Below are 27,087 nucleotides of genomic sequence, written 5' to 3' on the forward strand. Positions count from 1 at the left end.
ATACTCCCTTTCTTAGTCCTTTGTCCAATGTTCCTAAATGGGGGTTCTTGTGCTGCAGGGGGCAGCCAGCATTCTGAGGGCTACAGAGCTGTGAGCCAGACCCTACTTACAGGCAGAGCCTCCTTCTGAGAATCTGCTGTGCTCACAATAACCCAGCCTGATCACACGGCTGTGTTCCTCACCTGCCAACTGCAGACCTAGGTGAATGCACAGGATACAGTTAGGGGCCCTGTGGGTGGTGGGAAAGTCAAGACAAGCTCCCTTGTTTTTTTGCTCTGACGATGAGTAGAAGGTATGATGCCTCTTTCTTGTCTCTATTATGTTTCCTGGTTTGTGACTGACACAATAAAAGAGAGAAGATTCATTTTAGCTCATGGTCCAAGTGATGCCCATCCAGATTTCGGCAAGGGCACGGGGGATCAGTACTGCTCACACCCCTGCAGCCGGAAGCAGGAAAATGAAAAGAAAGAAAGAAAGAAAGAAAGAGAGAGAAAGAAAGGAAAGAAAGAAAGAGAGAGAAAGAAAGAAAGAAAGAAAGAAAGAAAGAAAGAAAGAAAGAAAGAAAGAAAGAAAGAAAAGAAAGAAAGAAGGAACAAGGAACAAGGAAAGGGGCCAGAGCAACATAAGTTTCTGATCCCCAAGGATGTTCTTCCAATACCGTGACCTTCTGCTCTACCCCACTTCTGAGCATCATGATGGTAGGGTGAGTCAATGAAGGACCGAATGACCCACAAATTCTGTCAGTAGGTGACATCCTCTTGGGTGGTTCTTAATTCTCATCAGATTGAGTTAATGTGATCTGTGTGGATGGGTGAATGGAAATTAGACCCAAGCTCCTTCTTGCTGCGAAGAGACCCCTTGAGTGTATCTTCAGACATTATTTCTTCCACTGGAGAGGTGACAGTGAAGTTTTGGGTAGATGGCTGGAAGGTCAAGATTTGGGAGTGTTTAATACATCAATTATCAACCTACCTGGGGCTTGCTACCAAGTCCTGTGTTGGGCTGCCTCCATCTCTTCCCTGCCCACCTCCAGAATGTTTGAGCACACTAAGTAGCTGAATGTGGTAGTGAGGCGTCCTAGATAACCCATTTCATCTGATGGTCTCCTTTTAAAACCTGTACTTTGAACCACAGGAATCCGAAAAACTTCTTCGGGTGATGTTACTGCTCAGCATACATGTTCTCAATGAAAGTTTATTTCCATTCTGTGCATTTCAGCTCCATGCTTCCAACTCTGCTCTTGCCAAACCTCATCTATTTCTTAGCCCCAGTGTTTCAGATTCTCACTAAGAATGCTTCTCTTTGGGAGAATAAACAGTGGAGAGGGGCCAGTTTTGACTCATCTCCTACTATTTAGGAAGGCAGGGTGCGCCTTTCTGGTCTGAGTAGGTTCCTTATTCCTGGAGTTTTAAAACAACAAGTGGAACAACAGTTGTGGCTTAGATTCCATTGTGGGAGTCTGTGGAGAGGAACCCTCACGGGTTCTTTCCAGTGAGAACTTGGTATGATTGATCTTGTGGTTTCTATCTTTGGTTGGTGGTTTCTGCTCCTTAGTTGTTGAGGTAATTAACCCAGGCTACAGAAGTATTGCAGAAACCTGATGTGAATTTACTAGTTTTTTTCTTTGCTGGTGACTTCCTGGCTCTCCTGCTCACCCCTTCTGGAATCCCACATGTCCTGGGCTGTGCTGGATGCTCTGGTGGTGGCAGATGGCCTGAAATAACTTCAGAGTCGACAGAACAAGATTGAACTTTCAGTGCTGAAGATTTATGCATGAAAAATGTCTACATCCCAAAACATATTTTATGAGCTAAAATGGAAGACAGCATCCCTCTGCCTCAGGTGGCAAGGGGGCCATCTGTCTGTGAGATTTACCTCCTCTTGTCCATCTCTGATAGTCATCCAACCTCAGCTGTCATGAGGGATCACTCTAGCAATTAAGTATGGCCACAGCCCAGACACAGGGACTACTGTCTTCATAATTACTGCAGAAATCCCAGCCTAAGAAATGATGAAGACACGTGAAAGCAAAAAAAAAAAAAAAAATGCAGGGGAAAAAAAGTCTATGCACGTAGGAAGTTCAACTCCAACAACCCTACATCTTACAGCTCAGTCATCACATACAGCTGTGGGGTGTCATGTGAAGGAAAGTGCCTCTTGAGAGCATCTGCTATTGGCTAATCCTAGCGCCCACTGGTGAGAGAAGAGCTGGCTTTCAGGTTTGGCCTCTCATATGCTGATACATTCTGCCCTTCACTGCTCTCCTAAAAACATGTTGCATTAGCCTCTTTGATGTTCTGTTTCTCGTTTCTTATTATTTAGTTGCTTTGCCCCAACAAGGATTGATTTATGCTAGGCTTCCATTGCATGGACTGTGAAATATAACTCATTTTGCTAAATTGGCCAAACCACACACATCTGTGTAATGGAGAAAGCAATCAGGTAGGGAAGGGATCCTTCACGTTGACATCTGGTTTTCAAAGGCCTCCGTATAGCTTGCAGAGTACCTGCCACCCACACCGCCATCTCTACTTTAAGGGCTTCTGCAGAGCAGCACACCTTTGCTCTGAGTTCATCCATACCATGTTTGTTTGTTTTCAGACACCAGCCTCCCAAACACACAGCGATGCTGTTTGCCAAGCCAAATTCCTCTATTTTCCAACACAATGGACCATTTTTGAATAGTGTTGCCTATGGGGTCATAGTCTACACCACAAAGAAATGCAAACCTGTTCTTGTTAAAGGTGGCTCTTTAAATATGGGTTATGGATAAATGCTACTGCTTCTCCTCATGCGTGTCCTCACACTGCTCTCTTCCTCTTCCTTCCCTGTACCCTTCCTCCTTCTCTTACTTCTCCTCCTATTGTCAAGGAAACCCATATGCTCCACATGGTCCCTTATCTACTGGTCCTGTATTCGCCTTGGTTACTCTGTTTAATGCCACCTCTGCATCCTAGTAAGACTACGTAGGTTTGGTAAAGTCCTGAGTGTGGATGAAATCAACTCAGTGTCTTTTGGGAAAATGTAATTTTATTGCCCTTTCTGTGATGCTGTGATAAAATGCTGGTCAAAAAACAACTTGGGCATGACAGGAGATATTTCATCATGCATGTTATAGTTCAACACTGAAGGAACTGAGGGCATGAGCTTGAAGCAGAAACCATGCAAGAATAATACTGCCCATTAGTCTGTTTCCTCTGCCTTGTTCATCTACTGTTCTTCTACAACCCAGGCTGGTCTTGCACAAAATGGGCTAGGCCCTTCTACAACAATTAGCAATTAAGGAAATGCCCCACAAGCCAATCTGATGGGAACAATTTCTGAACTGAGTTTCTCTCTTCGCAGATATATCTAGACTCATGTCAGGTTGTCAAAACCTAACCAGTGCACCCCCTAGATATCTAAACAAACCACTGTTTCATCTTTTCTTTGGACATTTATAACCTAGCTGGTGAAAGTATAAGTACACTGAATCCAAATAAATGTTAGGGTCCCATGAGATGTCACACATGATATATAGTTACTACTGAAGAGAATCATGGTGTTAGGCTGGGGAGATGGCTCAGTATCCTCCTCAAAAGCTTGAGAACTTCAATTTGATGTCTACATTTGCAAAAAGTCCAGGAGTGCTGGTGCATGCTTGCAATCTCAGCATTGTAGAGGCAGAGAAATGTCAAACCCTGAAGCTCCCTGATCAGCAGCCTAGCCTACTCCACAAGCTACACACATGTGCATGTGCGTGCATACACACACACACACACACACACACACACACACACACACACACACACACACTGAATCAATTCAGTGATTTCTTTGTGATTTTTTTCCCCCATAGTCACTGGCCTAGCTTTGATGAGTTATACTTACTTGTCCAAGTCAACTTCTGCTCCAGCACCTCCTCAGGTTTGTCTACCCCAGGTGTCCTTTGAAACTCCCTGTGGTAACACCAACCTCTATTCCTGAAATGGAAGTATGGCAGCCAGTTTGTCTGGATTGCAAGATGGTACAGAGGTTACCTGAGGAGGCCAGGGGGAGTTAGAAAGTTTGACTTGGATGTTTATCTTAGTTTCCAGAGGCAATCAGACTTTGACAGTAGGCTCTCAGACCTCAGACTGCAGAAGGAGAGAGGGGGAAACGAGGAGAGAAAGGGATAAAAACAGTAAGTCACCCACTTGAGTGCTTTGCAGAGATGACAGTTGGAAAGCCTTGGAGTGACTTTCCACACTGAAGGGAATGACAAAGATCCACAGAGAACGGGCACAAAGGGACTTAGAGCTGAGACCCGGATCTCGTGAGGAGAGTAGAGTGAATCACTGAGAAAGAGGAATGGAAGGCCATCTGCAGGTCTAATGGCATAAGCTCAGGTCTAATGGCATAAGCTCAGGTCTAATGGCATAAGCTCATTGTTCAAAAGGATGGCAAATGTATGGAAATTGCCAGTGGTTTGGACCAAATGGTATAAAAATCGATACTTTTCATTAACGAAGTGCTTTGGAATTTGATTTGATCTTATTTGCAGGCAGTACCACTTTAAAGATGATATTTATGCTCCTGAGTTCAGGCATACAACCTAGCATTAATCAAAAAATATTAGCTCATTATAATTTGTCTTTGCTTGAGCTGGTGGTACCACTTGGAGAGATAGCTATATAAAAAAATCTATATATTGAGAGAATGGGGGTTTGTAGGGTAAAATAAAAAAAAAAAAAAGTTCATTTGACGATTAAGTGGGTGGTCGATTCCCTTAACATTCCGAGAGCAAACACAGGCATCATTATGAATCACTCCAGCTGATGAGTCTAATTCCTTTTAGGAGCATTGCAGCAGACGCTCACATTTCAATCCTCCATGGACAGATCAATCTTTGTCACACCCTCATACATATTCTAGCGTCTAGATGGGAGATGCAGCGTGCCTCACTGGCTTGAGGGAGCATAACCCCTCTGGGGTAAACCAGCGAAGCAGTACACTTGGCTGCCAAAAGAAAGTGGAACCTAAAGACTGGTTTGCAAAAATGGCAGTGGCCACTGGCTACCCATGACTGTTACCCCAAATGCCACACACTTGGATGATCCTGGCTTTGTGCAGGACTGTACCTATGAAAGTAGAGATTTTAGTGTTGGTCTGACGATAAGCAGTGTGAAACAGGACTGATCGCAGTGCTGACATAAGAAGCTTCCCCATTGTGAGAAAAGCTTGTTGAGGGTGGCTATGCTTTTAGCCTTGGAGGAAACCACAGTGTCTGCATGAACTCACATATGCACACACACACACACACACACACACACACACACACACACACACACACACTCCATGGGTCACAGCCACACACTGAGATTGGGGGTTGGTGGCACACTGAACTTGTTGACATTCCCCGTTTCACAGACATCTCAGCCTCCATCCCCACCTGACATCCGCCTTGAGCACATATTTGTGCCTGAGTTTTGTCCGTTTATGTAGGAGGAGAGCTCTGGGTCGGGGACCCAGATTTTTCCAATGTAACCACATTTAACTAAATGTCTAAGTAAAAATCACATCCTGAAGAAGTGGTGTTTTAGGCTTCCCTGTATGGAACTAGGATAAATGCAGTTTTCCCATCACTCTCCTGACATTCTTTCAATGCACTCGTCTTAACCGGAATGTGCATTTAGCTTATCACAGCACCCACGTGTCCTGAGAGCTGGCTGTGCAGCACAGTATATTCTGCAGTAATTGGCCGATTGTATTTCATCTTCTTTTGATTAGTCTCATCTTGGGGCTGAACTGTACATCTGCCTTCATATCTGAGAATGTCCTCCACAGGAATCTAGCTCCCACCTTGTGTCAAGTTGAAGCTTCTCCACTGAAAAAGCCTCATGGGAGAGTCCTAAAGTTAGACTACATCCCTGCACAAGCAAAGCTGGAGACCAATACAAATTGGCAGTTTATGATCAGGGCATTCTGACTTCTTAGTCAGGTTTCCTATAATCCCATGTGAGTCAGAGAGCATCTTGGGTGCACAAACATTTATAGTCAATAATGGATTGCTATTAAAGCTACAGTGTCCTGGAGTAGATTGTTAGACAGTGATTGAAATATTGAAGCAGGAATTGGTATCAGAAGTGGGATAATTCCTAACAAAATCCTTAGCAGATAGTGTTGGTCTGGAAGAATAGGGACCTGGAAATCAGTGACAATTAAGATCCTGTGATTGACACCTGGAAAATGGAGACGTGCTCTGCAGCTAAAGAGATTTTGATAAAATTCTGCTATCTGCAGGAATACAGAATATGGCACACAGTCGAATGCACCCATGGCTTAGTAAATTCCTAGGAAACATTGATATACTGTAAGCCTTTTGGTTTTGAATGATAAATATAAAGAGAAAGATAAGCTAGATCTTAAAAGAACTTTGATTTCAGAGGATAATGTAAAGATGACATCCCAATTAGGGCCTTGGAGGCACAAAAAATCCTTTTCTTTCTCATCTCTCCTCTAACTCACTGATAAAGGTTCTTATAGATGAGGTCACTTAGGTGAAGATGAGCACCAGGGGGAACCATGAATGCACAGTCTAGGAGGGAAGGTTCTAATCAAGGCGGTGCATGCAAAATGCCTCCATGAAGAACCCAGGAAGACTGAAGAGGTCATAGAATGCACAATATTTCTAAGATGGTTATTTTATTGATTTCTCTATGTTGGATGTGTTTGTCTGAAAGAATGTCTACGTGCACATGTGCACAGTACCCGCAGAGACTAGAAGAAGACATCAGATCCCCTGGAACTGGAGTTACAGATGGTTGTGAGCCATCGTTTAGTGCTGGGCATTAAACTCTGATTCTCTAGAGGAAAAGCTCAAGCTAGATCAGTAAGCCACCTCTTCAGCATCCAAAGATTCTTATTGGCATTTCTCCTAATGTTCTCTCTCAGCCAAAGTGCAGGGAGGTTAGTTTCAAAGAGTATGTGGGCTCATATTGTGGTTGCTATTTAAGAATCACCCTTTGGATGTGACCTGGCCCATTGCCTGAACTTGGCCAAGCATACACCGTGGAAGCTTTGCAGCTAGGTTTCCTACGCAGCCTTCCTGGACCTTTCCCCACATCAGGAACACTAGCTTGGCTGAGTGAAGGCGCATCCTTGCTGCTTCTCCACTAACATGATAGATGCATGAGTGAAGACACCCAGCTGTGTATACTGGATGACATCTTGCAGATCAAAATGAATGTCTTTTTCAGCTTTCTCTGGCTTTCTGATGCACCGTACTGTAATGAAGCTTGTTGTTGGAACAACCAAGATGAGCATAGCTCCTCACATATCAAGAGGCAGACAAATCCACCACCTAGAGGTGGCCTTAGGCAGGAGAATTTTCCCTGCCTCAGGCACACCCCTTTAGATGGAAACCCCATCTTTGGGTCATGATCAAAATGGATCTGTTTTATGTACATAATTGAAAAAAAAATGGGTTGTGGTTGGAGCCGGAGCTAGAACATTGCTGGTTCAGGGCTTGCCTAGTATTAGCAAGTGTTAGGTTCAATACCTAAAAATGAGAGAGGGAGGGAGAGACAGAGACAGTGACAGAGAGAGAAAAAGAGAGAGACAGAGAGACAGGCAGACAGGGACAGAGACACAGAGACACAGAGACAGAGACCCAGGGAGACGCAGACAGAGACAGAGAGAGGCAGAGACAGGGACAGAGACACAGAGACAGAGAAACACAGAGGGAGGCAGAGACAGGGACAGAGAGATCTAGACAGAGACAGAAATTAAGACAAAGGGAAAAAGAACAAAAAGAATAAAGAAAGCATGCAACCTAGTGTGAATTGTGTGACATATACATTGATGCACCAATAATTAAATTATTATGAATTTCTTCTTACTTTGCACATGTATTCTAACTGAAACTGCTCATCAGTTCTGATCAGACTTGAGAGTGCAAGAACGGATGGTCAACAAACACCACTCCTAGAACCGTGTGTGGAGAGAGAAGATGCAGGGGTTAAGGTGGGAGGAAGGAGCCAAGGGGCCTTTTGATGCTAGGCCACAGCTTTCTCCCATGCCTGGTTCCCAGTGTGTGCTTTCATCCAGGGAACACAGAGGACTGTTTATTGTGTGCTGGGCTGTGGATGAAAGTTTCCAAAGAACTCTGATGTGCAAAGAGTGGAGAGAGGGGGACAATTTCAGTAAAGACAATATGCACATCTCCAAACGTTTTGAAATTGCACACAGTTTTCCCTCCTTCTGAATCCATAAGCCTCCACCGAGGACCCATCCAAGACATAAGGTGCTTATGTGGATGTTTTCGGGGCTCTTAACTTTTCCTCTCTCTGTTTTCCTGTCCTCTGCTTTTCATCCAGGAAGCCAAAAGCTACACCCAAGTTATTACTAAAATTGATTTTGAGTCCACCTATAGCTCTGAGCCAGATAAAACATCTACTTATCAAGATGTCTGAACTGAATAAAGGGCCAAAAAAAAAAGCAGTAACGACCACACTTGCCTATTTGCATTTTAAGGAAAAGATTCCCTTTCTGGTTTCTGGTTTTCCTCTCTTCCTCCTTCTTGGGTCTAAGTGCCACACACCAGCCAAGGAGAGCAGCCTCTTGAGTACTAGATGCTTGGGAGGTTTTCTGCTCAGGCAGGTGCACAAGGAAGAGACAATGGGCATACCGCTGGGATTTCTGTAGATAATTTACATTACATGGACTTGTAAAATGTCAGGCATGAAATCATAAACAGGGCTCTGGACTTGGCTGTTCTTTCTGATCCAGTAGAGCCATCTACAGAGTACTCTTTGCCTTTCAGCTTCTGTCAGGGGAATGGCCTTTAGTCAGCAGCTCCTTCCTTCATAAAATACTGCGCAGGCTAGCATTTTCCACCCTCTCTACAGTATTAATTAAATTACATAAAACTGGCAGTGTTTAAATTCTGGCGTCTGTATTGTCTCCCTTAATTATACCCCTGGACTCTTTTCAAAATGCTTTCATTTACAACAGGGACATCTATCGGTGAGTGAGGAGGATCAGATTTTAGGGATCAAACAATCCATTTGTGACTCTCCCACCCCAGCTGTGGGTCCTCTGTCCCAGACCACGTCTGTCCAGTTCTGAGGGGCTTCAGCTGAACAGACAATACTGGTAGGGATTTATTTTGAGTTAGGATGTTTTTAGTATTGGGCCTCAAAAATGAAATATATATCTTCCTATTCTAACAACTTCTTTCAAACCCATACAAGAATACAATGTATCAATTGCATTTCTGTCTTTGACACCAGTGGGCAGCATCCTTAGTGTGGATACTTGTGCCTCCAAAGTGGGGGCTTAGACCCATGATCTGAGAGGCCAACCCTGCCTTCCCTGAGCTGGTACAACTCAGGTCCGGGTTAGTAGACAGTTTATTCAATAGGCACACAGCCAGTTTCCCAATGTGAGCACATAAGGATGTAAAACAAAGACTGCCCTCAATATTTATTTTTGTAGTTCCTTTACAGAATGACGTTTTTGTTTATTCTTTGAGAAGTCCATATGTTTTGTTCATCTTCATCTCCCGCCCCTGACTTCTCCCATCTTCTTCACAGACCTCCCCTTGTAGCATCATGTTCTCACTATCATTCTTTTAAAACAAGCAGACATGGAGGGCAGTTTGTGTTGGCCAGCTATTCCTGAGCATGCCATGCTGTGGAGTGTGCTTTGATACACTAAATATCACTTCAGTGGAAACAAGTTATTCTCCCATACCAGCATCCAGCAAAGGCCAGGGTCTCCTTACCTCTGGGTAGAGCTTCATGCCTAACCTTGTATCTACCACACTCAGACTTTGTCCACCTTAAGATTGTGTAGGTCTTGTCCATACTGTCACTGTCTCTGTGAGTTTATATGTGTACATCTTCCATGTTGTGTCAGGAAAATGCTATTTCCTTGGTATAATCTACTACTTCCAAGTCTTATCACTTTTCTAGTACTTCTCAACACACTGTGGAGCTTTGGGGGCAGGAATGAAGCCATCCCACTTTGGGCCGATCATTCTAAGATCTTTTATTGTTTCTATATGGTGACCAGCCTTAGGTCTCTGTTTTAATATCCATCTACTGCAAGAAGCAGCATCTCTGATGAGCACCGGGTGATGCTTTGCTCAATGGGTATAAAAATATGTCATCAGGGTTTTGTTTTTTATTGATTTCTCCATTTAGAAGAATGATAGGAGGTAGCTTTTCCACTAGAACCCATGAGCTGTCAAGCCTCAGGTTCTCGGCCTCATTCACTGTGTAAGGTATGAGCCCCAGTTAATGGAGCTGTCCTTTATTTTAATTTTTTTTGAAAAAGCATGGTCACTGTTATAACATTCCTGGCCTACTGTTCCAGTTTGCATAGCTTGAATGAAGGGAAGGTATTGTTGTGACTCTCAAGACCTGTAGCTGGGTAAGAGCAATAATTTTCTCCTTCAGTAGTATGTATGGCACTTGTATCACTGTGATCTCTAGCCAGAAGTAGGAGTGCCAGTGATGTCATTACCAAAGCTATGGATGTCTTGAGCTGCAGTCTCATTCGCCACAGTCACTGTTATGGTCATGTGGGTGTAGCTTTATAGATAAAGTATGTGGCGGTGTTTTCTCTCACCCGTCTCTAAAACTTAATTAGCCTAAGGCATCAGTCTTCTTGCTACTAAAAGGATCTCTCATAATTTTAAATATACATGAAGCATCATGATCCTGCTGAAATGAATCCATAGCTTTTGTATTGGGAACACATCAAGGTTGATTTTGTGTTCTTCAGTTGATTATTGTGGGATAATTCATCCTAAACTGAAGGGAAGGATGAAGGAAATGATACTTAACTTCTTAAAGGTCTTTTTTATGAGGTTGGGGATTTAGCTCAGTGGTAGAGCGCTTGCCTAGCAAGCATGAGGCCCTGGGTTTGGTCCTCAGCTCTGAACAAAAAAGTTTTTGTGCTGTAGCTTCATTTCTGTTACTATAACTAACGCCCTGCCAACGAGAAACCTAGGGGAGAAATGATTAATTTCGGCTCACAGTTCCTGATTCCAGTTTGTTATTATGGTGGAATCAGTAATGGGCGCTTCAAAGAGCTTCACATCACAGCCGTAGTCATGAGCACAGAGAAATGGGTGCGTATGTGCTCACTCTCTTCTGCTCAACTCATGTTCTCCACTATTGAAAAGGTCATAACTCTGGAGTAAGGCTACCAACTGTGGACTATATTGTCCCACATACTTATCTTAGTTAAGACAATTCCCCACAGGCAAGGCCACAGACGAACCCAATGTAGACAGTCTCTTCTTGAGACTCTCTTCCCAGATGATTCTAGATTATGTCAACTTGACAAATAAAGCAAATCAGAACATGTTGTTTTAACTTCTTCTTTTAGTAATCAATGATTTTTTTATAACCAAATGGCATATTTGAATTGATGACGTCATACCCAAGTTTCAACAAAATTCTGGCATTGTGTTACTCTAACAACAGGGCTCAGTTTTGTCTAAGTAGAAAAACAAAGCCGATTTCCCCAGTCTAAAAATGTCCCAAACTAAACCATTATGGCAAGGTATACTTGTCAAAGTCTTAGGAACATCTCCTGTATCATGGACCCATTGCAGCTTATATTTAAAATCTGTAATATTTTAAAGCTTACAATATTCTACCTGCATTTAACTGTTAGGAGGCTTGTAGTTCTGACCCAAATTAGTAGGTGAAACATGCCTGACATTAATTTATGTACACTAACTTTTACAGAGTTATTAAGAACCTTGATAGCTGAGTAGTTTTTAAAGTTACTGCCAACATTTAACATACTAAATAATTGCTGTATAAAAAGATGCAATTCCAACACAGTAAAAGCAAACACATATTTTCTCCCCTTTTCTGAGAAAGAAAAAGAAAAAAAGCTATGAGAAATAGCACCCCAGAGACATGCAGGCAGATTTCACAGCCAATTCAACTTTGGGGTACATTCTGAGCTTCTAATTGTGCCGCTCTTCATCCTGCGGGTTATTATGATTAGGTTGAAGCATTTACATTTATATTTCTTATCTGGGAGAGATAATTAGATATTTTTCACTGTGAAATAATTTACATTAATGGGCCATAACTCTCAATATGTGGTTTTAAATTGCACATTTAAATAATATAATACCTGTCTCCCTTAATTTGACTCCTTGCAGTCATTTTCTCTTCTTTTTTTTAAAACACACACACACACACACACACACACATACACACACACAACTGGCTAAAAACAACATACTAAATGTCCTCAGCTTATCGCTTGGAAATTTTAGAGGAGGCGATGTTGTTGCCAGCTTGTTTGGGAGTTTTCAGATTCTCCAGCTGTAAGATGAAAGTGATTTAAAATGAAAATAACACAGCCACAGCTCCAGTTAGAGAGGAGAGGGTTACATCAAGTTTGCAGAGCTTGGAGAGTCCATGCAGGACGGAAGTATAAGGAGCATGTGGAATACCTGCTTAGCCTTGGTCATAGTGGTGGGGGAGGGGCAAGCAGCAAGGGGGAAGGGGGAAAGGGGAAGGGGTTGTTGCCTTTGTTTTTAGTTCTTTCTTCATATGAACCAAAATACTTTTTTTGTTGTTGGTGGTAGATATTGGAAGAAAAAAATTAACTTACTGAATTTGACACTACAGCTTGTTCTTAGCCTAGGTTCGTCAATGATCCTTCCTTTGGTGACCATCAGTGTTAGCAGGTTGTGTGTAGATTACTTTGTCTATTTATTCTCTTAGGAATTTCCCAGGCTGTGATTTACGGGCTGAGTTAGCTCCACAGGATAGAAGAAAAGCCCTGGAAGAACACATTTTAGAAGATAATGTATCTACATGGAGAGCACCTGTAGATCCACTGACTTCTGATAGATTGTTACCAACAAGAGTTTCACAATTGAAAATTTGGTTGCATGGAACCAGAGCTTCTGAAGCATAGGGAGGCATTTGTGAGATACCATCTCTGAAAACGCCTGACTGATTCTCCATAATTGAGGGCTATGCTTGTAGCTCAGTGATAGATGAGGAACACTTGCCCAGCATGTACTTTCTTCAGCACCACAGAAAATGGGGGAGGGGAAGGGAATATTCCTGTACACAGCTGATATTAGTGAAATAGGGAATATCATTTAACATATTAATTTTATGCTTTTATAATGGTTTAGAACTATTGAGAGATTCTAATTTCTAATGAATGGGCAGCAAAATGTACATTCAGGCCAAAATCTTCAGAGGTTATGAAGCAGTAAGTTATAATTTATAATTGGCAAACAAAAGTGACCTTCTTTCAGTTGCTTGGCTTCTCAGAAGTATTCAGTGTCTTGTTAAGAAATCTGTGGTGTTACTGGTGTCATTGAAGACATAGTATACTGCTGTACATATAAGATATTTTGGAAAGCATAAACATCTATTAACATACAGGTGCACTGGTGATAATAATAAATGATCCCACTGCAGGAGTGATACTGAAGAATGCTTAGGATGAAGGAGAGATGCTCTTCACACATCATCCCTTCCTCCAGAGCTATGCTTTTGGTAGCTTATTAGCTATACACCCCAATCTAACAAAAATATCTTCCGGTTACTAATTAGTTGCATCTGGAATAAAGTATATGCCAACGGAGAGCCAATTCATAGCTCCCTAAATTATGAGTTTTTTTTTTTTTAATTAGACTTAAGTATGAAAGTTGAGGCCATGGTATGTCATTCATACTTTCGATGCACTAATGTGACACACTTAAACAGGAAATCTCTTCTTTTTGTATTCTAAAAATCAACCAAACAAAAACCAAACAGCAAATGACAAACCCAAAGCATGTAAGTAAAGCAGCCAAACTGAATGATATTGCTACTGTATTAACCAGGATGGGAATTTTCCAGTTTAATTAATTTCCAAGTTCTCAAAATCATTTGCAAAGACTCAATCTCCCATCATCTTCTTGGTCTGTGTTAAAAGTTTTCTTTCACAATATGAATAGACAGTTACTTCCAAAGGGATCTTTTCCTCCTTCATTTCCTCCTTCATTTCCTCCCTCAGCCTCATGTTTGTTTGTTTGTATGCGTGTTCATATTCATGTGTAATCAACATTCTAGTTGATCTCGAATATACCAAACAGGATTATTCATTGGGACACTGAACTTTTCTTTGTTTTTCTTGAAGGAAATGAGTAACTCACTTAAAAGCATCTTTATCTTTCCCTGAGGTCAGTGCAAATCATACAAAGTATATGCTTCAAGCTCAGAACAAACATGTATCACCCACTCCTACCATTTAAAAAAATAAAAAAGAGGGAAAAGGAAATCTTCAAATCAGAACATTCGCTTTCTCTACCAGATACTTCGATTAAATAACTGGAGACCAGCCACAACCAAGCAGACAGGAGCAATGGACACCGGTGTCTGGAACCCAGGTAGGGAGGCTGGTTTCTGCCCGGACAACCAGCTTATGGCACCACAGCCCCTCCCTCCCAACCGGAAGCAGCCTGCCCGTGCTGCCGACCTCTGTGTTCTTGGCAGTTGAGGGTCTTTCCATTCTGGTTGACTTCTGTTCCTGTGCCTGTCCCTCTCCCTGCTCAGCTTTATGCAGACATGAACCCCAGCGACCCCAGCTACTCCTTGGCTTCACTCTATGTGGGGGACCTGCACCCCGACGTGACCGAGGCGATGCTCTATGAGAAGTTCAGCCCGGCAGGGCCCATCCTCTCCATCCGGGTGTACAGGGACAGGACCACCCGCCGCTCGCTGGGCTATGCGTCTGTAAACTTCCAACAGCTGGAGGACGCCGAGCGGGCCTTGGACACCATGAATTTCGATGTGATAAAGGGCAAGCCGGTTCGCATCATGTGGTCTCAGCGGGACCCATCGCTGCGCAAGAGTGGAGTAGGCAACATATTTGTCAAAAATCTGGACCGATCCATTGACAGCAAAACGCTATATGATACGTTTTCTGCCTTCGGCAACATCCTTTCGTGTAAGGTGGTGTGTGATGAGAATGGCTCCAAGGGTTACGGCTTTGTACACTTTGAGACACAGGAAGAAGCCGAACGAGCAATTGAGAAAATGAACGGGATGTTCCTGAATGACCGCAAAGTGTTCGTAGGGCGCTTTAAGTCTCGTAGAGACAGGCAGGCAGAACTTGGAGCCAGAGCCAAGGAGTTCACCAATGTTTACATCAAGAATTTGGGAGAAGACATTAATGACGAAAGACTCCAGGATCTCTTCAGCAGATTTGGGCCTGCCTTAAGTGTTAAAGTCATGACTGATGAAAGTGGAAAGTCGAAAGGATTCGGATTTGTAAGCTTTGAAAGGCATGAGGATGCGCGCAAGGCAGTGGATGAGATGAACGGAAAAGACCTCAATGGGAAACAAATTTATGTAGGTCGAGCTCAGAAAAAGGTGGAAAGGCAAAATGAACTGAAGCACAAGTTCGGGCAGATGAAGCAAGACAAACCCAAAATGGAACAGGTACCACAAGATAGAAGCATCAGATGCCAAGGTGTTAACCTTTATGTGAAGAACCTTGATGATGGCATTGATGATGAGCGTCTCCGGAAAGAGTTTTCTCCATTTGGTACTATCACTAGTGCAAAGGTAACGATGGAGGGTGGGCGCAGCAAAGGATTTGGTTTTGTATGTTTCTCCTCCCCAGAAGAAGCCACCAAAGCCGTTACAGAAATGAATGGTAGAATAGTGGCCACCAAGCCACTCTACGTAGCTTTAGCTCAACGCAAAGAGGAGCGTCAGGCTCATCTTAGTAACCAATACATGCACAGAATGGCAGGCACCAGTGCCGTGCCCAACCCAGTCATCAGCCCTTTCCAGTCAGCACAGGGTCCCTCAGGTTTCTTCATGACAGCTACACAACCGCCTCAGAACCGTGGTACATACTATGCCCCTAGCCAAACTGCTCAGCAAGGACCAAGTGCCCATGGGAACCCTCAGAGTACCAGAGCCCATCCATTCCAAAACACGTCTAGTACCATCCACCCATCTAATACTATGTCATCATTTAGCACTTCAGGACCCGCTTCCTCACAGGCTGTAAGACATCGCACTGCCAACACATCCACACAGATGATGGGCCCACATCCTGTAGCTGCTCCTGCTGCCCGCACAGTTACCCAGTATAAATATACTGCTGGGGTCCGAAATCCCCCTCAGCATCTTAATACACCGCCACAAGTCACCACACAGCGGTCTGCTGTTCCTGTCCAAGGGAAAGAATCTTTGACGGTCTCAATGTTGGCATCTGCTCCTCCTCAAGCTCAAAAGCAAATGTTAGGAGAATGGCTGTTTTCTCTTATTCAGGCCATGCACCCTGCACTCGCTGGTAAAATCACTGGTATGCTGTTGGAAATTGATAATTTAGAACTACGCCACATGCTTGAGTCCCCAGAATGTCTCCACAGCAAAGTTGATGAAGCTATAGCTGTATTGCAAGCCCACCAAGCTAAAGAGACTCCCCAGAAAGCAGTCAGCAGTGTTGCTGGTGTCCCAACTGCTTAAAGTTGAACAGAAGAAAGCATAAAATCTCCTGCTTCACTAAAAAAAAAATAATCTAGACATCAAAAAAACTATGACAAGAAAAAGCAAACTAGAAACTAAATGAAAAGGAAACTTAAAATCTGTGCTGTCAGTGTCAGGTCTAGTGAGTATACAAACCCCAGGTCACTTGGTTTAAAACAACAGATAGCAGAAATAGTGACATTTGACAATTAATTTATTGACTTTGGGGAAGGGATTATTTTTTAGTAAAGTGCAAAAATTTAAAGCATCTCTTACTTCAATTTCAATTCAGATAGATCAAGATGTCAATTAGGTAGCAGAATTGATACTTGAACAAGGACCATGATTTGGATCATAACATCCTTGTTTTACTAAATCTTCCTTAGAGTAAAAGAGAAAAATAAAGGCATCACTGTTGGCTAATAATACCTCTGAGACTTCTGGAAGGCTACTCCTGTCATATGGCCAGCTGTATTTCCATTCAGTTGTTGCAGGATACAAAACACAAGCTATCTGGCTATCTGTAATTCTTGACCCTATCAATTGATATACCAAAGAACTGCCTTCAACTTAGAAGCTTGTGTCTGTGACTCAAACTACAGAAAGTGAATTTAACAGCCATAAAAGTTACCTTCATAGTCTCTGGACTTAACCGATCCACTTTTGTAGCATCGAATGAACTAATTTATGTGAATATGTGCTTTCTTCAAACTCAATCTAACATTCAGATTACATTTATGCACTGGCATCTTGCTATGTTTTGGAAGATACAAGAGTTGTGGATTTTTTTTTTCTTTTTTTTTTTTTTTGAGCTGTGTTTTGGTGGAATAGATGAGAAGCTGAAACTGAAGTATTAGATCACTAGAAACATACTATACTAAAACAGAGGAAAGAGGGAGATAGGAGACTTGGAGATAGAGGGGCACTTTGGAGGGGACAGTGTTAATCTGATTTTTTTCAGACCTTGAGAAAACCCAAACATATCAGGAAGACAGGCATGCCTTCTGGAGCAGATGTAAGCTAAGTGGGTTCTGGATTGGGCAGAGCTGGGGTGAGTGGCTTTCTCTATACAAAGAGGGAGGATTTGAGTAGAAAAGCAACAGAACAAAGGGGTTGGTTTTCACGAATATTGATCTATATAATAAAGCTGTTTTTCACAAATATAAATGTACTTTATAAGTTTAAATTATTTATATTTTTGTGGTTCAATTATTTTGTGTCACAGACAGTAGTTCTCTTTCACTGAAAGATGTAGTATCGTCTCAGAGTATTTTTTCCTTAACAGTAGATCACAGCACAAATACAAAGATTTGAGTAAAACCTAATAGCAAACATCTATGCAAACGATTTCTAAATTGTCAGATTTTTGGCAAAAGGCAATTAATATACGTTGTTCTCATTTGGGAATATTAATAGTCATTGGTAACAGACTTTATGGAACTTAAACCTACTAACTTCTACAGTATTGAGAATATCAGGGCTGTTAGAGGACACAGGAGCAGTAAAAAATATGCAGGGATCAAACATTTAGTTTACACAGAGATTGCAAAGATGTTCGACCTCATTAGGACTCGGAAATGACATTAGACCTCATGTTTGTAGGAACTTAAGTTTTCAGTGGTAGCAAATGTCACTCAGTATTGTATAAGAAGTTTCCTGCACTTTCAAGTCAACCCCTTGGTGGGAATTTGGGAACGAGCCAGAAGCCTGGGTGCTTCTAGCTGACACAGAAGTTTACAAAGAAATATTGATTCACAGAAAGGCACATTATGAAAATTAAGGCTGTGTCCATGCTATGGAGCGTGGTAGTGTATTCAAACTAACAGCAGCTCTGTGTGTCACCCCAACATTCACATGATTAGCTTAATCCCAGAGATCACGTTAACCACAGATTTAGAAAAATACTCATGGGATGCTGCGAACTCGGGAAACTTTATGATCTGCAAATAGAAATGTGTGAGGCGCAAAGATGCACATGTGGTAAACTGTGGGGCAGCAAGAACCCTGACATTTTGTCCCAGAAAAGACAGGATCACCCTCTGCCCACCTGAGATTCTGTCCACTTCATCTTTGTCCACGTAAGCAGGGGCTCTGCCTGCTCATCTTCACTGATAGCCAGTCAAACAAAGGAGTTCCACTCATTTTCATTTTGGAAGTTTCACAGTGAGAGATAATGGTAAATTATCCATTTCAAGATAATGGTAAATTTGGCAGAGATTGCCTGATGATCTCTATTACACAGCAAGTTTCAGAAACTGAAGTACTGCCCATGTCTTCATGTGTTTTCACCAGATCTAATTCTAGTAGGCATTGAATGGCCACATGAAGGAAGTTATTTCACCAAGTATATATACTTCTGTATCTATCTACTTCTTTTCTTAAAAGCAGAAACTTTCATCCCCTACCCAATTAGAAAGAAACCAAAGCTGTTAATTTACTGCTTATTAAGGAAAGTCTAATTCTTATAAAGAATGAAGTTCTTGAGAATGAGCAATTTGTTTCAGACCAGGTAAGACTGGTGTTCAATTCAAGATGACATATTGCCAATCACCTCTACTGCTGTAGAAATTGTGGTAGTGTGTTTGTATGGCACCCCATGTTGTCTGAAACATTTCTTTCTGTAGCATACATTGGTTAGGACGAGGACTTATTCTATTCTGAGGCCAGTTTTATCAAGGATAAGGAAGAGGAGGAGGCCAAGATACAAATGCCCCACGGTTCTTGGGCTTTTGCATTCCTTGAAAGATACAAACTGCTCTGTGTGTGTTGGTATTTGTGTAGAGGTGTCCCATTGGGTTTCAAAGACTGCATGCATGGATATAAGGTGGTGATTTTAGTATTAAACCATCACTGGCTTAGATATTTGAATTCTAACGTAGCTGAATATCAGGGATACACTTGTTTCTTCAGGCCTGCCAAACACTTAACACTTTGAATTGAGCCCTTTCCTCAGTGATTTCTGGCTCACTAAAATGAGCTTAGTAATTTTTCCAAATACAATGCCTGTTTATATTCCTTCACTCCTGCCATTTAACCAGTCAATGAGATCCCCAAGGGTCCTGTGAATGAATTCTGATGGTTCCTGTCTCTCTTTCCTTTGCTGGAACATATATTAAAAATGAAAAGTGACTTTAGTTAGCCACTAAGTGCACAGGACCTCTGTATGAGATCCCACATGGGGCTTAGTGATGTCTGCCCTCTTTGTGCTCAAAAGAGTAGATTGTGTAGGTTGATTTTTAAATAAATGATTCTAAAGTGTTTATTATAACAAGATGATAATAGTGAGAAACCAGTGTGGGCTTGACCCTTCTTAGAGACAGGTGGATGCCTTCTCAAAGGCCCCAGAGTCTTTAAAAACTGCAAAAAACAGATCCAGGAAATGAGAAGGACAAATTAAACTTACTTCTGCTTATAAATAAAAAAAAAAAAAACTCAAATCTACATTATAGCTTTCAGCCTTTGCCAGAGAAGCCTCCACTTACAGTAGGCCACAATTAATACAGAAACAAATAGTCCAAGATGTAAAACAATTCAAGAGACAGAAGTTGAGAATGATACTGAAAATTTTAGGGAGTTGCTCCTCTACAAGTCAGTACATGAGTCCTCTAACAGTTAGAGCAGGGGCTGACTCTGACTCAGTTGCCTCCCTTTGGATGCTTTTCCCTAGCTGGGCTGCCTTGTCTGGACTAAGTGGGAAAGGATTCACCTGGTCCTGCTGAGACTTAATGTGCCAGGGTGGGTTGGTGCCCTTGGGAGGCCTTCCCTTTTCAGAGGAGAAGAGGCAGGGAGGGTGAGGGTCACGGAGGGAGTAGAGGAGGGAGGGAGCTACAGTTGACATATAAAGTGAATACGTAAGTAAATTATGTTCCAAAATAATTTTAATTATTATTTTCATACAGTATTTTGATCATATTACATCCCATCCACATACTTCTCCCACATCCTTTCTACCTTTCTACTTAATGAATGCCACCTTCCCTGTTTTTTATAAAAGCAAAGAAACAAAAGTAACATCAAACAAGAATCAAAACATAACAAAACCCAGTAAGACTGACAATCAAGAAATGAACACACAAATGCATAAAAATCCACGAGGTCTATTTTGTGTTGGCCAACTATCCCTGGGCAGCCTACCCTGGAGTGTTGTTGACATGCCCAGTGGCATCCATTAGAGGAAACTGATTTTCCCTCTCCCAGCAGGAATCAGTTGCCAATAGCTTCTTGGTTAGAAGTGGGACCTCCTTCCCCTTCTCAGTGTTGTGATTGTCTGGTATGAATTTATGTAGGTCTTGAGTGTCCTGCCACAATCTCTCTGAGTTTATATGTAGCCCAGTACTTTTATGTCTGAAAGATAAGTTTATTGTAGTCACATAGCCCATGGCTATCACAATCTTTCTGTGTCCTTTCCAGCACAGCCTGAGCCATGAGGAGTAGGAGTACGGTATAGACATTTTATTTACTCTAATCTCTCTCTCTCTCTACGCACTTCATTTTTTCTAATGCTCTGGTCTGGACATAGTTCGAGGGTGTCCCTGAGAACTCCATGTGCTAAAATGTAATCCTACTTGGTAATTAAAAGGGAAGAAATTTGACTGGAATGTGGGAATGTGGCATACAGACAAAGTTCCTCTGAAAGTGATTAGGATTAGATATGGGTTTTTTTGTCTGTGTGATGAAGATCCATTGATTAATTCCTTATGGTACACACACACACACACACACACACAAATCTAGACACATAGACAAATAGGCACATAGGCACACACACAAAAATACAGACATGTAAGGCACATAGGGACATAAACACACAAGTAAAAATACAGATACACAGACACATACAGACTCAAATAAGCACACATACAAATGCAGACACACAGATATACACAGGTACACAGAGACACACAGACATATGCAGATACACAAAGAGACAGACAGACAGACACACACACACCACGTTTTCTTTTTCTTTTGTTCTTTTTTTCTTTCTTTTTTTCTGTCTTCTAATTCTGTTTCTAATTAGGCATCACCAGATCTCTTGGACATGGTATCTCTGCAATGATGAGCCAACATGAACGTCTTTTTCACATTTTTATACTATTAATCTTCTTCAGATATTTTGTTACAGTATTGAAAAATGAATCAGTACTACTCAAAGGTGGAATTGTCCTTGGATTTCCTTGTCCTGGTGTAGCCTTAGCTGCCTCTGGAAGGACACTCCATCAACACATTGCCCCCCCACTTCCTGTTTGTGGATGTGCTGTTGCCTACCACACCTGTATTTGTTTTTGGAAATCAACTTTTGACTTCTGTTGATTTTATCTGTACATATTTGTTTTCCATTGTGTTAACTTCTGCTTTTACAATGGCCCTTTTCTATTTTCTGTGAGTTACTTTAAACAGTGTATTCCATTGAATATTAGTCAATTCTTTCAGTCTACCTTCTTCCTTAATAAACTTAAGACACTTCAAAGCTCTGACTATCTCCTTACTAAGTCCCATAGCTCTTAATTAGTGTTGTTTGAAACATTCAGTTCTAATGACTTTTAATATTTAATTATGCCCCTTAGTCTCCTTTAGTTAGAAGGAACTCCTGGTCTTCTCTCATTGTCTCTTTTGACCTTCATAGTATTTAAAAGCAAACCCAATTATTTTCATGTGCAGTTTGGTGGGATCTCTTCTCTTTGGTGTTCTTCATTTTAGCCATTATGTGTGTAGGTGTCAATGCTGTTCTTCTTCTTCATGAGTTCAAATGACTTCTTAAGCCAAAGTTTTTCTGAGGACCAGTGTCCTTCCAGGTTTCTGGGAAGCAATCAGACACCGTCTCTGCATGTGTTTTCTCCTCTACCATCTTTAGATTAGAAAGAAAGTGGGCTCTTTCTGCCCCCCCACACCAGTCTCAGTGCTGTTTTTTCTCATCATATATGATATGTTTTGGAAATATTTCTGTGAATCCTCTACATCATGACCCTTCCTTTAACTGTGTTTCTTCTTTTGTTGAGAATTATGGTTATATCAGTTGGAGTTTGGTGAGTAGTTTAGCAATATAAGAGCAAATGTCTCCCATCTCTCAGAACTTTCTAGATGAAGTGAATCACTCTCCTGTTTTGGAATATTTCATCTGATCTCTACAGTCTCCTTGTAGTTAGTTGTGTCTCATACCTGGGATTGTCTCCTCACATGCCCTTGGTAAGCTGGACTATTTGGGACCATTTAATCATGTCGCTCTCATTCTCAGAAAGGTTAGCCTGGGGTTTCATATAAAGCCAGTATGGTATACCTAGGAGCATCTCTGCTAAAATACTGGTCACTATTGTGTTAACAACAAAAGCATGTCAAGTGTGAAACTCAGAGTCTGTGTAAAACAAGGCTAGTCATGACATGGTGAGTTATTTTGCCACTATAGTGACTTACTGGCCATCTCCCCAACTTTAAGTATTTTGCTCAGTTATTATGTCTTTGAACTTCTAGAATTCGATTTATCTTCCCAGTTTCTTTCTAAATTTAGATAATTTCCTTTTCCATCACCCTGGGTTTTAATTTTTATTTATATTTGTTAAATGGATTAGATATATTTTATATATGTTAAAAAATTTCAAATATGTGTTCAGAATAATTTAGTAAATTGTGACTTTGCATAAATATCAATCATTGCATCTGTTTTTTTCAGGAGGTAGCTACTTATTTATTAGATTTGAGTTTCTTGAAACTCTAATTAGATATATTTGATCCTTCTCTTTTAACTTATAGTCTCTAAAAAACAAAAACAAAATCAAAACCATTTTTCCCACTTATTCACAGTTGTGATGAAACATGACTTTAGACAGTTAGATATAGAACCCTTTTTAAAATCTACATCCCACTGATAATGAAGCTGTTGAAAGTGGCCAAGTATCCTCTGCAAATTCAGATACTGAGGTCTTGCACCCTTAACAGTATTCTACCAACGCTCTTGCCACCTGCAACCATTGGCTCTTTCTCTTTTGTACAATTAGAAGGGAGGCAGGAAATCCCATTTGTAAACAACTCCAGGATTCTTATTGGGCTTCTACATCACCTCATATCTTCCCATCATTATCACATCCATCCACGAGTTCATTTATTCTTTCATTTAAGGATGCTCTGGATGAGGCACAGACTGTAAGCGACAAGGTTTACCAGAAAGAGAGAAACAAGCTTGTGATCAGTGAGGTGAGACATATCTCCTGACAGCTGTGTCTCTTAGATGCCCTCAGGACAGTGCTGGGCCCACAGTCCCAGCTGATGCTCCTGAATCCATATTCCATCTGGATCAGTCAGTGAGTGATATTCATGACAGCATCTGCCCCAAGGTGTGTGTCACCTCATCAAGGCTGTCCTGGATCTTCTAGAGGAGTTGATAGAAAGGCACATGTTGATGCTGAACATGCTGATCTCCATCTCAAGGGAAGAAGAATGGAGTTAATGCAGAGAGCTAGGATGGTTTTAGCCGTGTCTGGAGACTTTGGGGGTCATGCTACAGTGAATGTCTGTCTCTCATCTGTCTCTGTCTCCCCTGTCTCCTCTGCCTCTCTGTCTCTGTCTCTCTCCTTCCATTTCTTCTTTATTTCTTCTCCTTATTCTGGCTCTGGCCCCTCCTGATAGAGAAACAGAATACTGAGTAATCACAATGAACTTAAAATGGCAAAACCCAATATACAGCAAAATTCAGATAACAGAAGCACTCTCAGTCCATGACAAACTGTCACACCATAATCCTAGATAACACCAGAAAAGAGCTAAGAGCGCTTTGCAGCCAAATTTAAACAAGTGGATGGATGGCTTAGTCAAGGTCATACCATTGCACAGTAGATTGTTTGAAAGGACATTGTTGGTGCTGAATATAGATATATTTCCAACATCTAAAGCTCAGATTTCTTCACCATCAATAACAGATGGAATGCACATGATAGGTGGAAAGCCAGAGCCAGATAGGACAGCAACGGAACTAAGAGCTCTAGTTTCCCTCATTCACACTTCTAGACGGATGGTAGTGCTGGACCTGTGCTGATTAATAAAGATATCTGAAGGGAAAAGAGAAAAAGCTGTTCCACCCTGGATATATTTAGTATAAAATATGTCCAGGTGGAGAAGAGAAGCCCTTACTCAGCACATTCAAGAATATGACTCTCAAAATTCTCTCCAGACTTCTGAAATATCTGTGCTCTGTGGGTTTTCTGTTTCTTTTCAGTCAATAAATGCCCAGTGCTTAGGTCTCTAAATATTAAATAAAAGTCTCTCTCTCTCTCTCTCTCTCTCTCTCTCTCTCTCTCTCTCTCTCTCTCTCTCTCTCACACACACACACACACACATACACACACACCCATCCTGGATAGTTCTCTGAATAATTAGCCTGTGTTCCTCAACACCATCTCCTTATTTGCTAATAACTACTTCATGTCCTGATGTTGGGAGCTCTTCTTCTCTTGGGGTGCTCTTTTCCAATCCCCACACAGAACAGGGTTCAGTTTCTGTTGACCATTTCTTGGCAGCAGTAGGCACTTCACACCATCCCTTCTGCTTACAGTGGGGCATCTTGGATTAGGTAGGCCCAGTAGCAGGTAACAAAGGACCATGCTGAGACAACAGTAAAGAAGACCTGAAAAAGATGCAGGCAGAGATGGGAGGGAGAGCATTGTAAGCAGAGGACTATCTGCATCCAGCAGAACCCAGAAGAGACAAAGGCAGAACTCCACATAGACTTCGGATGACTGTGCTTCTGACTTTTGACTTTCAGTGTCGCAAGAGTGTTAGGATATAAACCACTGTTATACATTTCAACTTGTAGTGATTTGTATCAAGAGGTGAATACAAAAACTAGGAGTCATGTGAGTGTAGGGGGAGCCACACCTAGTAAATCCATTGACATGCCTTATGTACTTAAAATTATCCCAGTTCTGGAAAGTCAAACAGAAAATTAGAGTCATGGGTTTGGGTGGGGACCAGCTTAGACTATTATTCAGTTACTAGCACATTATCTCTGAACTGAGACATATTGGGCAGTGATGTGTTCTTTAAAAGTTATTTATTATTTTAAATTTTGTTACCCATGAATGCACATTTGCATGAATGGCAGACACAGCTGTTTGCAAGCCCTTGGCGATGATAAGGGGCTGTAAGCTGGAGCTGGAGCTACAGACACTTGGGAATCATCAGAAGTACATGATGGGAACCAAGCTGCATATGCATTTTGCAATTGCTGGGTAACAGTGGCTCTGTCCTGAGGCACGAGTTACTTCACACTTGACATCCCTGTGCCTGGTGCAGAGGAAGACATCCTATTGGGTCCCTTGCCAATTCACCCAGCAGCCTTCTACTGCGCCCTTCTCTGGCTTTCTCAGACACATTGGATCCTCTCCTACTTTCTCAGCATTACCCAGAACACGCGCATGTGTCTTCGGTAAGCGTCTTGAATTTGTTGTCAAAAGATTGTGTGTTTGTTTGATCTTTTCCCCCTTCTCTGACCTTCTACTCACTTTCATTTTGCTAATTTCTAAGTCCAGCCTCACTTTGTTCTAGGCCAAATCTGAACCACGCCTTGGACAGCCCCACGCCTCCCACTGCTGGGAGAATTCAGCTGTGCTGTTCTACCTTGTCCAGGAAAGCCAGGTTTAGCATTGAAAGTTCAATGTCTTGGTAAGCTCTTCAGTTCCTGGCGAACCAAATGAATCATGGGTCATCCTACCTGATTCCTGAAAACCACCCTATTATGGTTTGACTCTACTAACATCTCCTAAGAGCTCGTATGTTGAAGGTTTGCTCTAATTAATGAGTGAACCTGCTGATAAATATACAAATCCCCAGCCGAATGGATTATTAGGAAGTGGGGGTAAGTGGATAACTTGGGATGTGTCTTGCATCTGACCCCTTCCCACAGGCCTCTCTGATCACCATTAATCTATGTTGTAGATGCTCTTCCTCCGTGCTGTTTTTTTCTTTCTCACACATGAATGAAACCCACTAGGAACAGGCAGCCATGGGCTAGCTCTTATAACTCTGAACTAAATAAATCCTTCAGGGTTATTTTTCTCAAGGATTTTGTCAAAGCAACAGAAACAAACTAGCACAAAAACCTTCAGTTTGACTTTCAAAAAATACCCAGGATCCAAATACTTCTTATTTCTGACCCCTGCTTATCTGAGCAGCTCTTATCGTCTTGGCAATGTCTCCAATGTCCCAAAGTTTTCTTCTTCTCCCTTTATGTGCAGTCCTTTCTTAACAGTCTCAACTAAGTTGTTTGTTTGTGTGTGTGTGTGTGTGTGTGTGTGTGTGTGTGTGTGTGTGTGTGTCTGTGTGTGTGTTGGGGTGTGGAGATGGGCATAGTAGTGTGTATCCAGGGCTGGCCTCGAACTTGATATAACCCAGGATGACTTTGAACCTCTGATCCTTCTGCCCCTTTCTCTACCTCCCAGTGCTGGGATGACAGGCACGTGCCACCACATCCAGCTTATAGGATGCTCAGGAGCTGAGTGCTGGACCTGCCGAGCCACATACTCTACCCTTTACATTGTTATTGGTCATATTAATTTAATACAATAATGGGATGTATCGTGACATTTTCATCTATTCACCTCCATTACCCTCTCTC

General features: G+C 41.9%; 1 protein-coding gene across 3 annotated transcripts in view; it reads left to right on the top strand.

Annotated features, from left to right (window-relative positions):
* The window catches only part of LOC308439646 (polyadenylate-binding protein 1-like), a gene marked incomplete at both ends in the record, with an annotated part of 498,229 nt that extends 481,745 nt beyond the window's left edge, over positions 1-16,484 (top strand). For 2 of the 3 annotated variants that reach the window (XM_080941560.1, XM_080941559.1), the window contains one exon: positions 14,566-16,484. In XM_080941560.1, coding sequence (XP_080797686.1) covers positions 14,568-16,484 — 1,917 coding nt within the window. Of the gene's footprint in view, positions 1-14,565 lie in introns of those variants that run through there. The other variant, XM_080941558.1, reaches the window with a different exon arrangement.
* Between the last annotated feature and the right edge of the window lie 10,603 nt (positions 16,485-27,087).

The sequence above is a fragment of the Micromys minutus genome (assembly GCF_963924665.1).
Source record: "Micromys minutus genome assembly, chromosome: 30".
NCBI classification, from domain to species: Eukaryota; Metazoa; Chordata; class Mammalia; order Rodentia; family Muridae; genus Micromys; species Micromys minutus.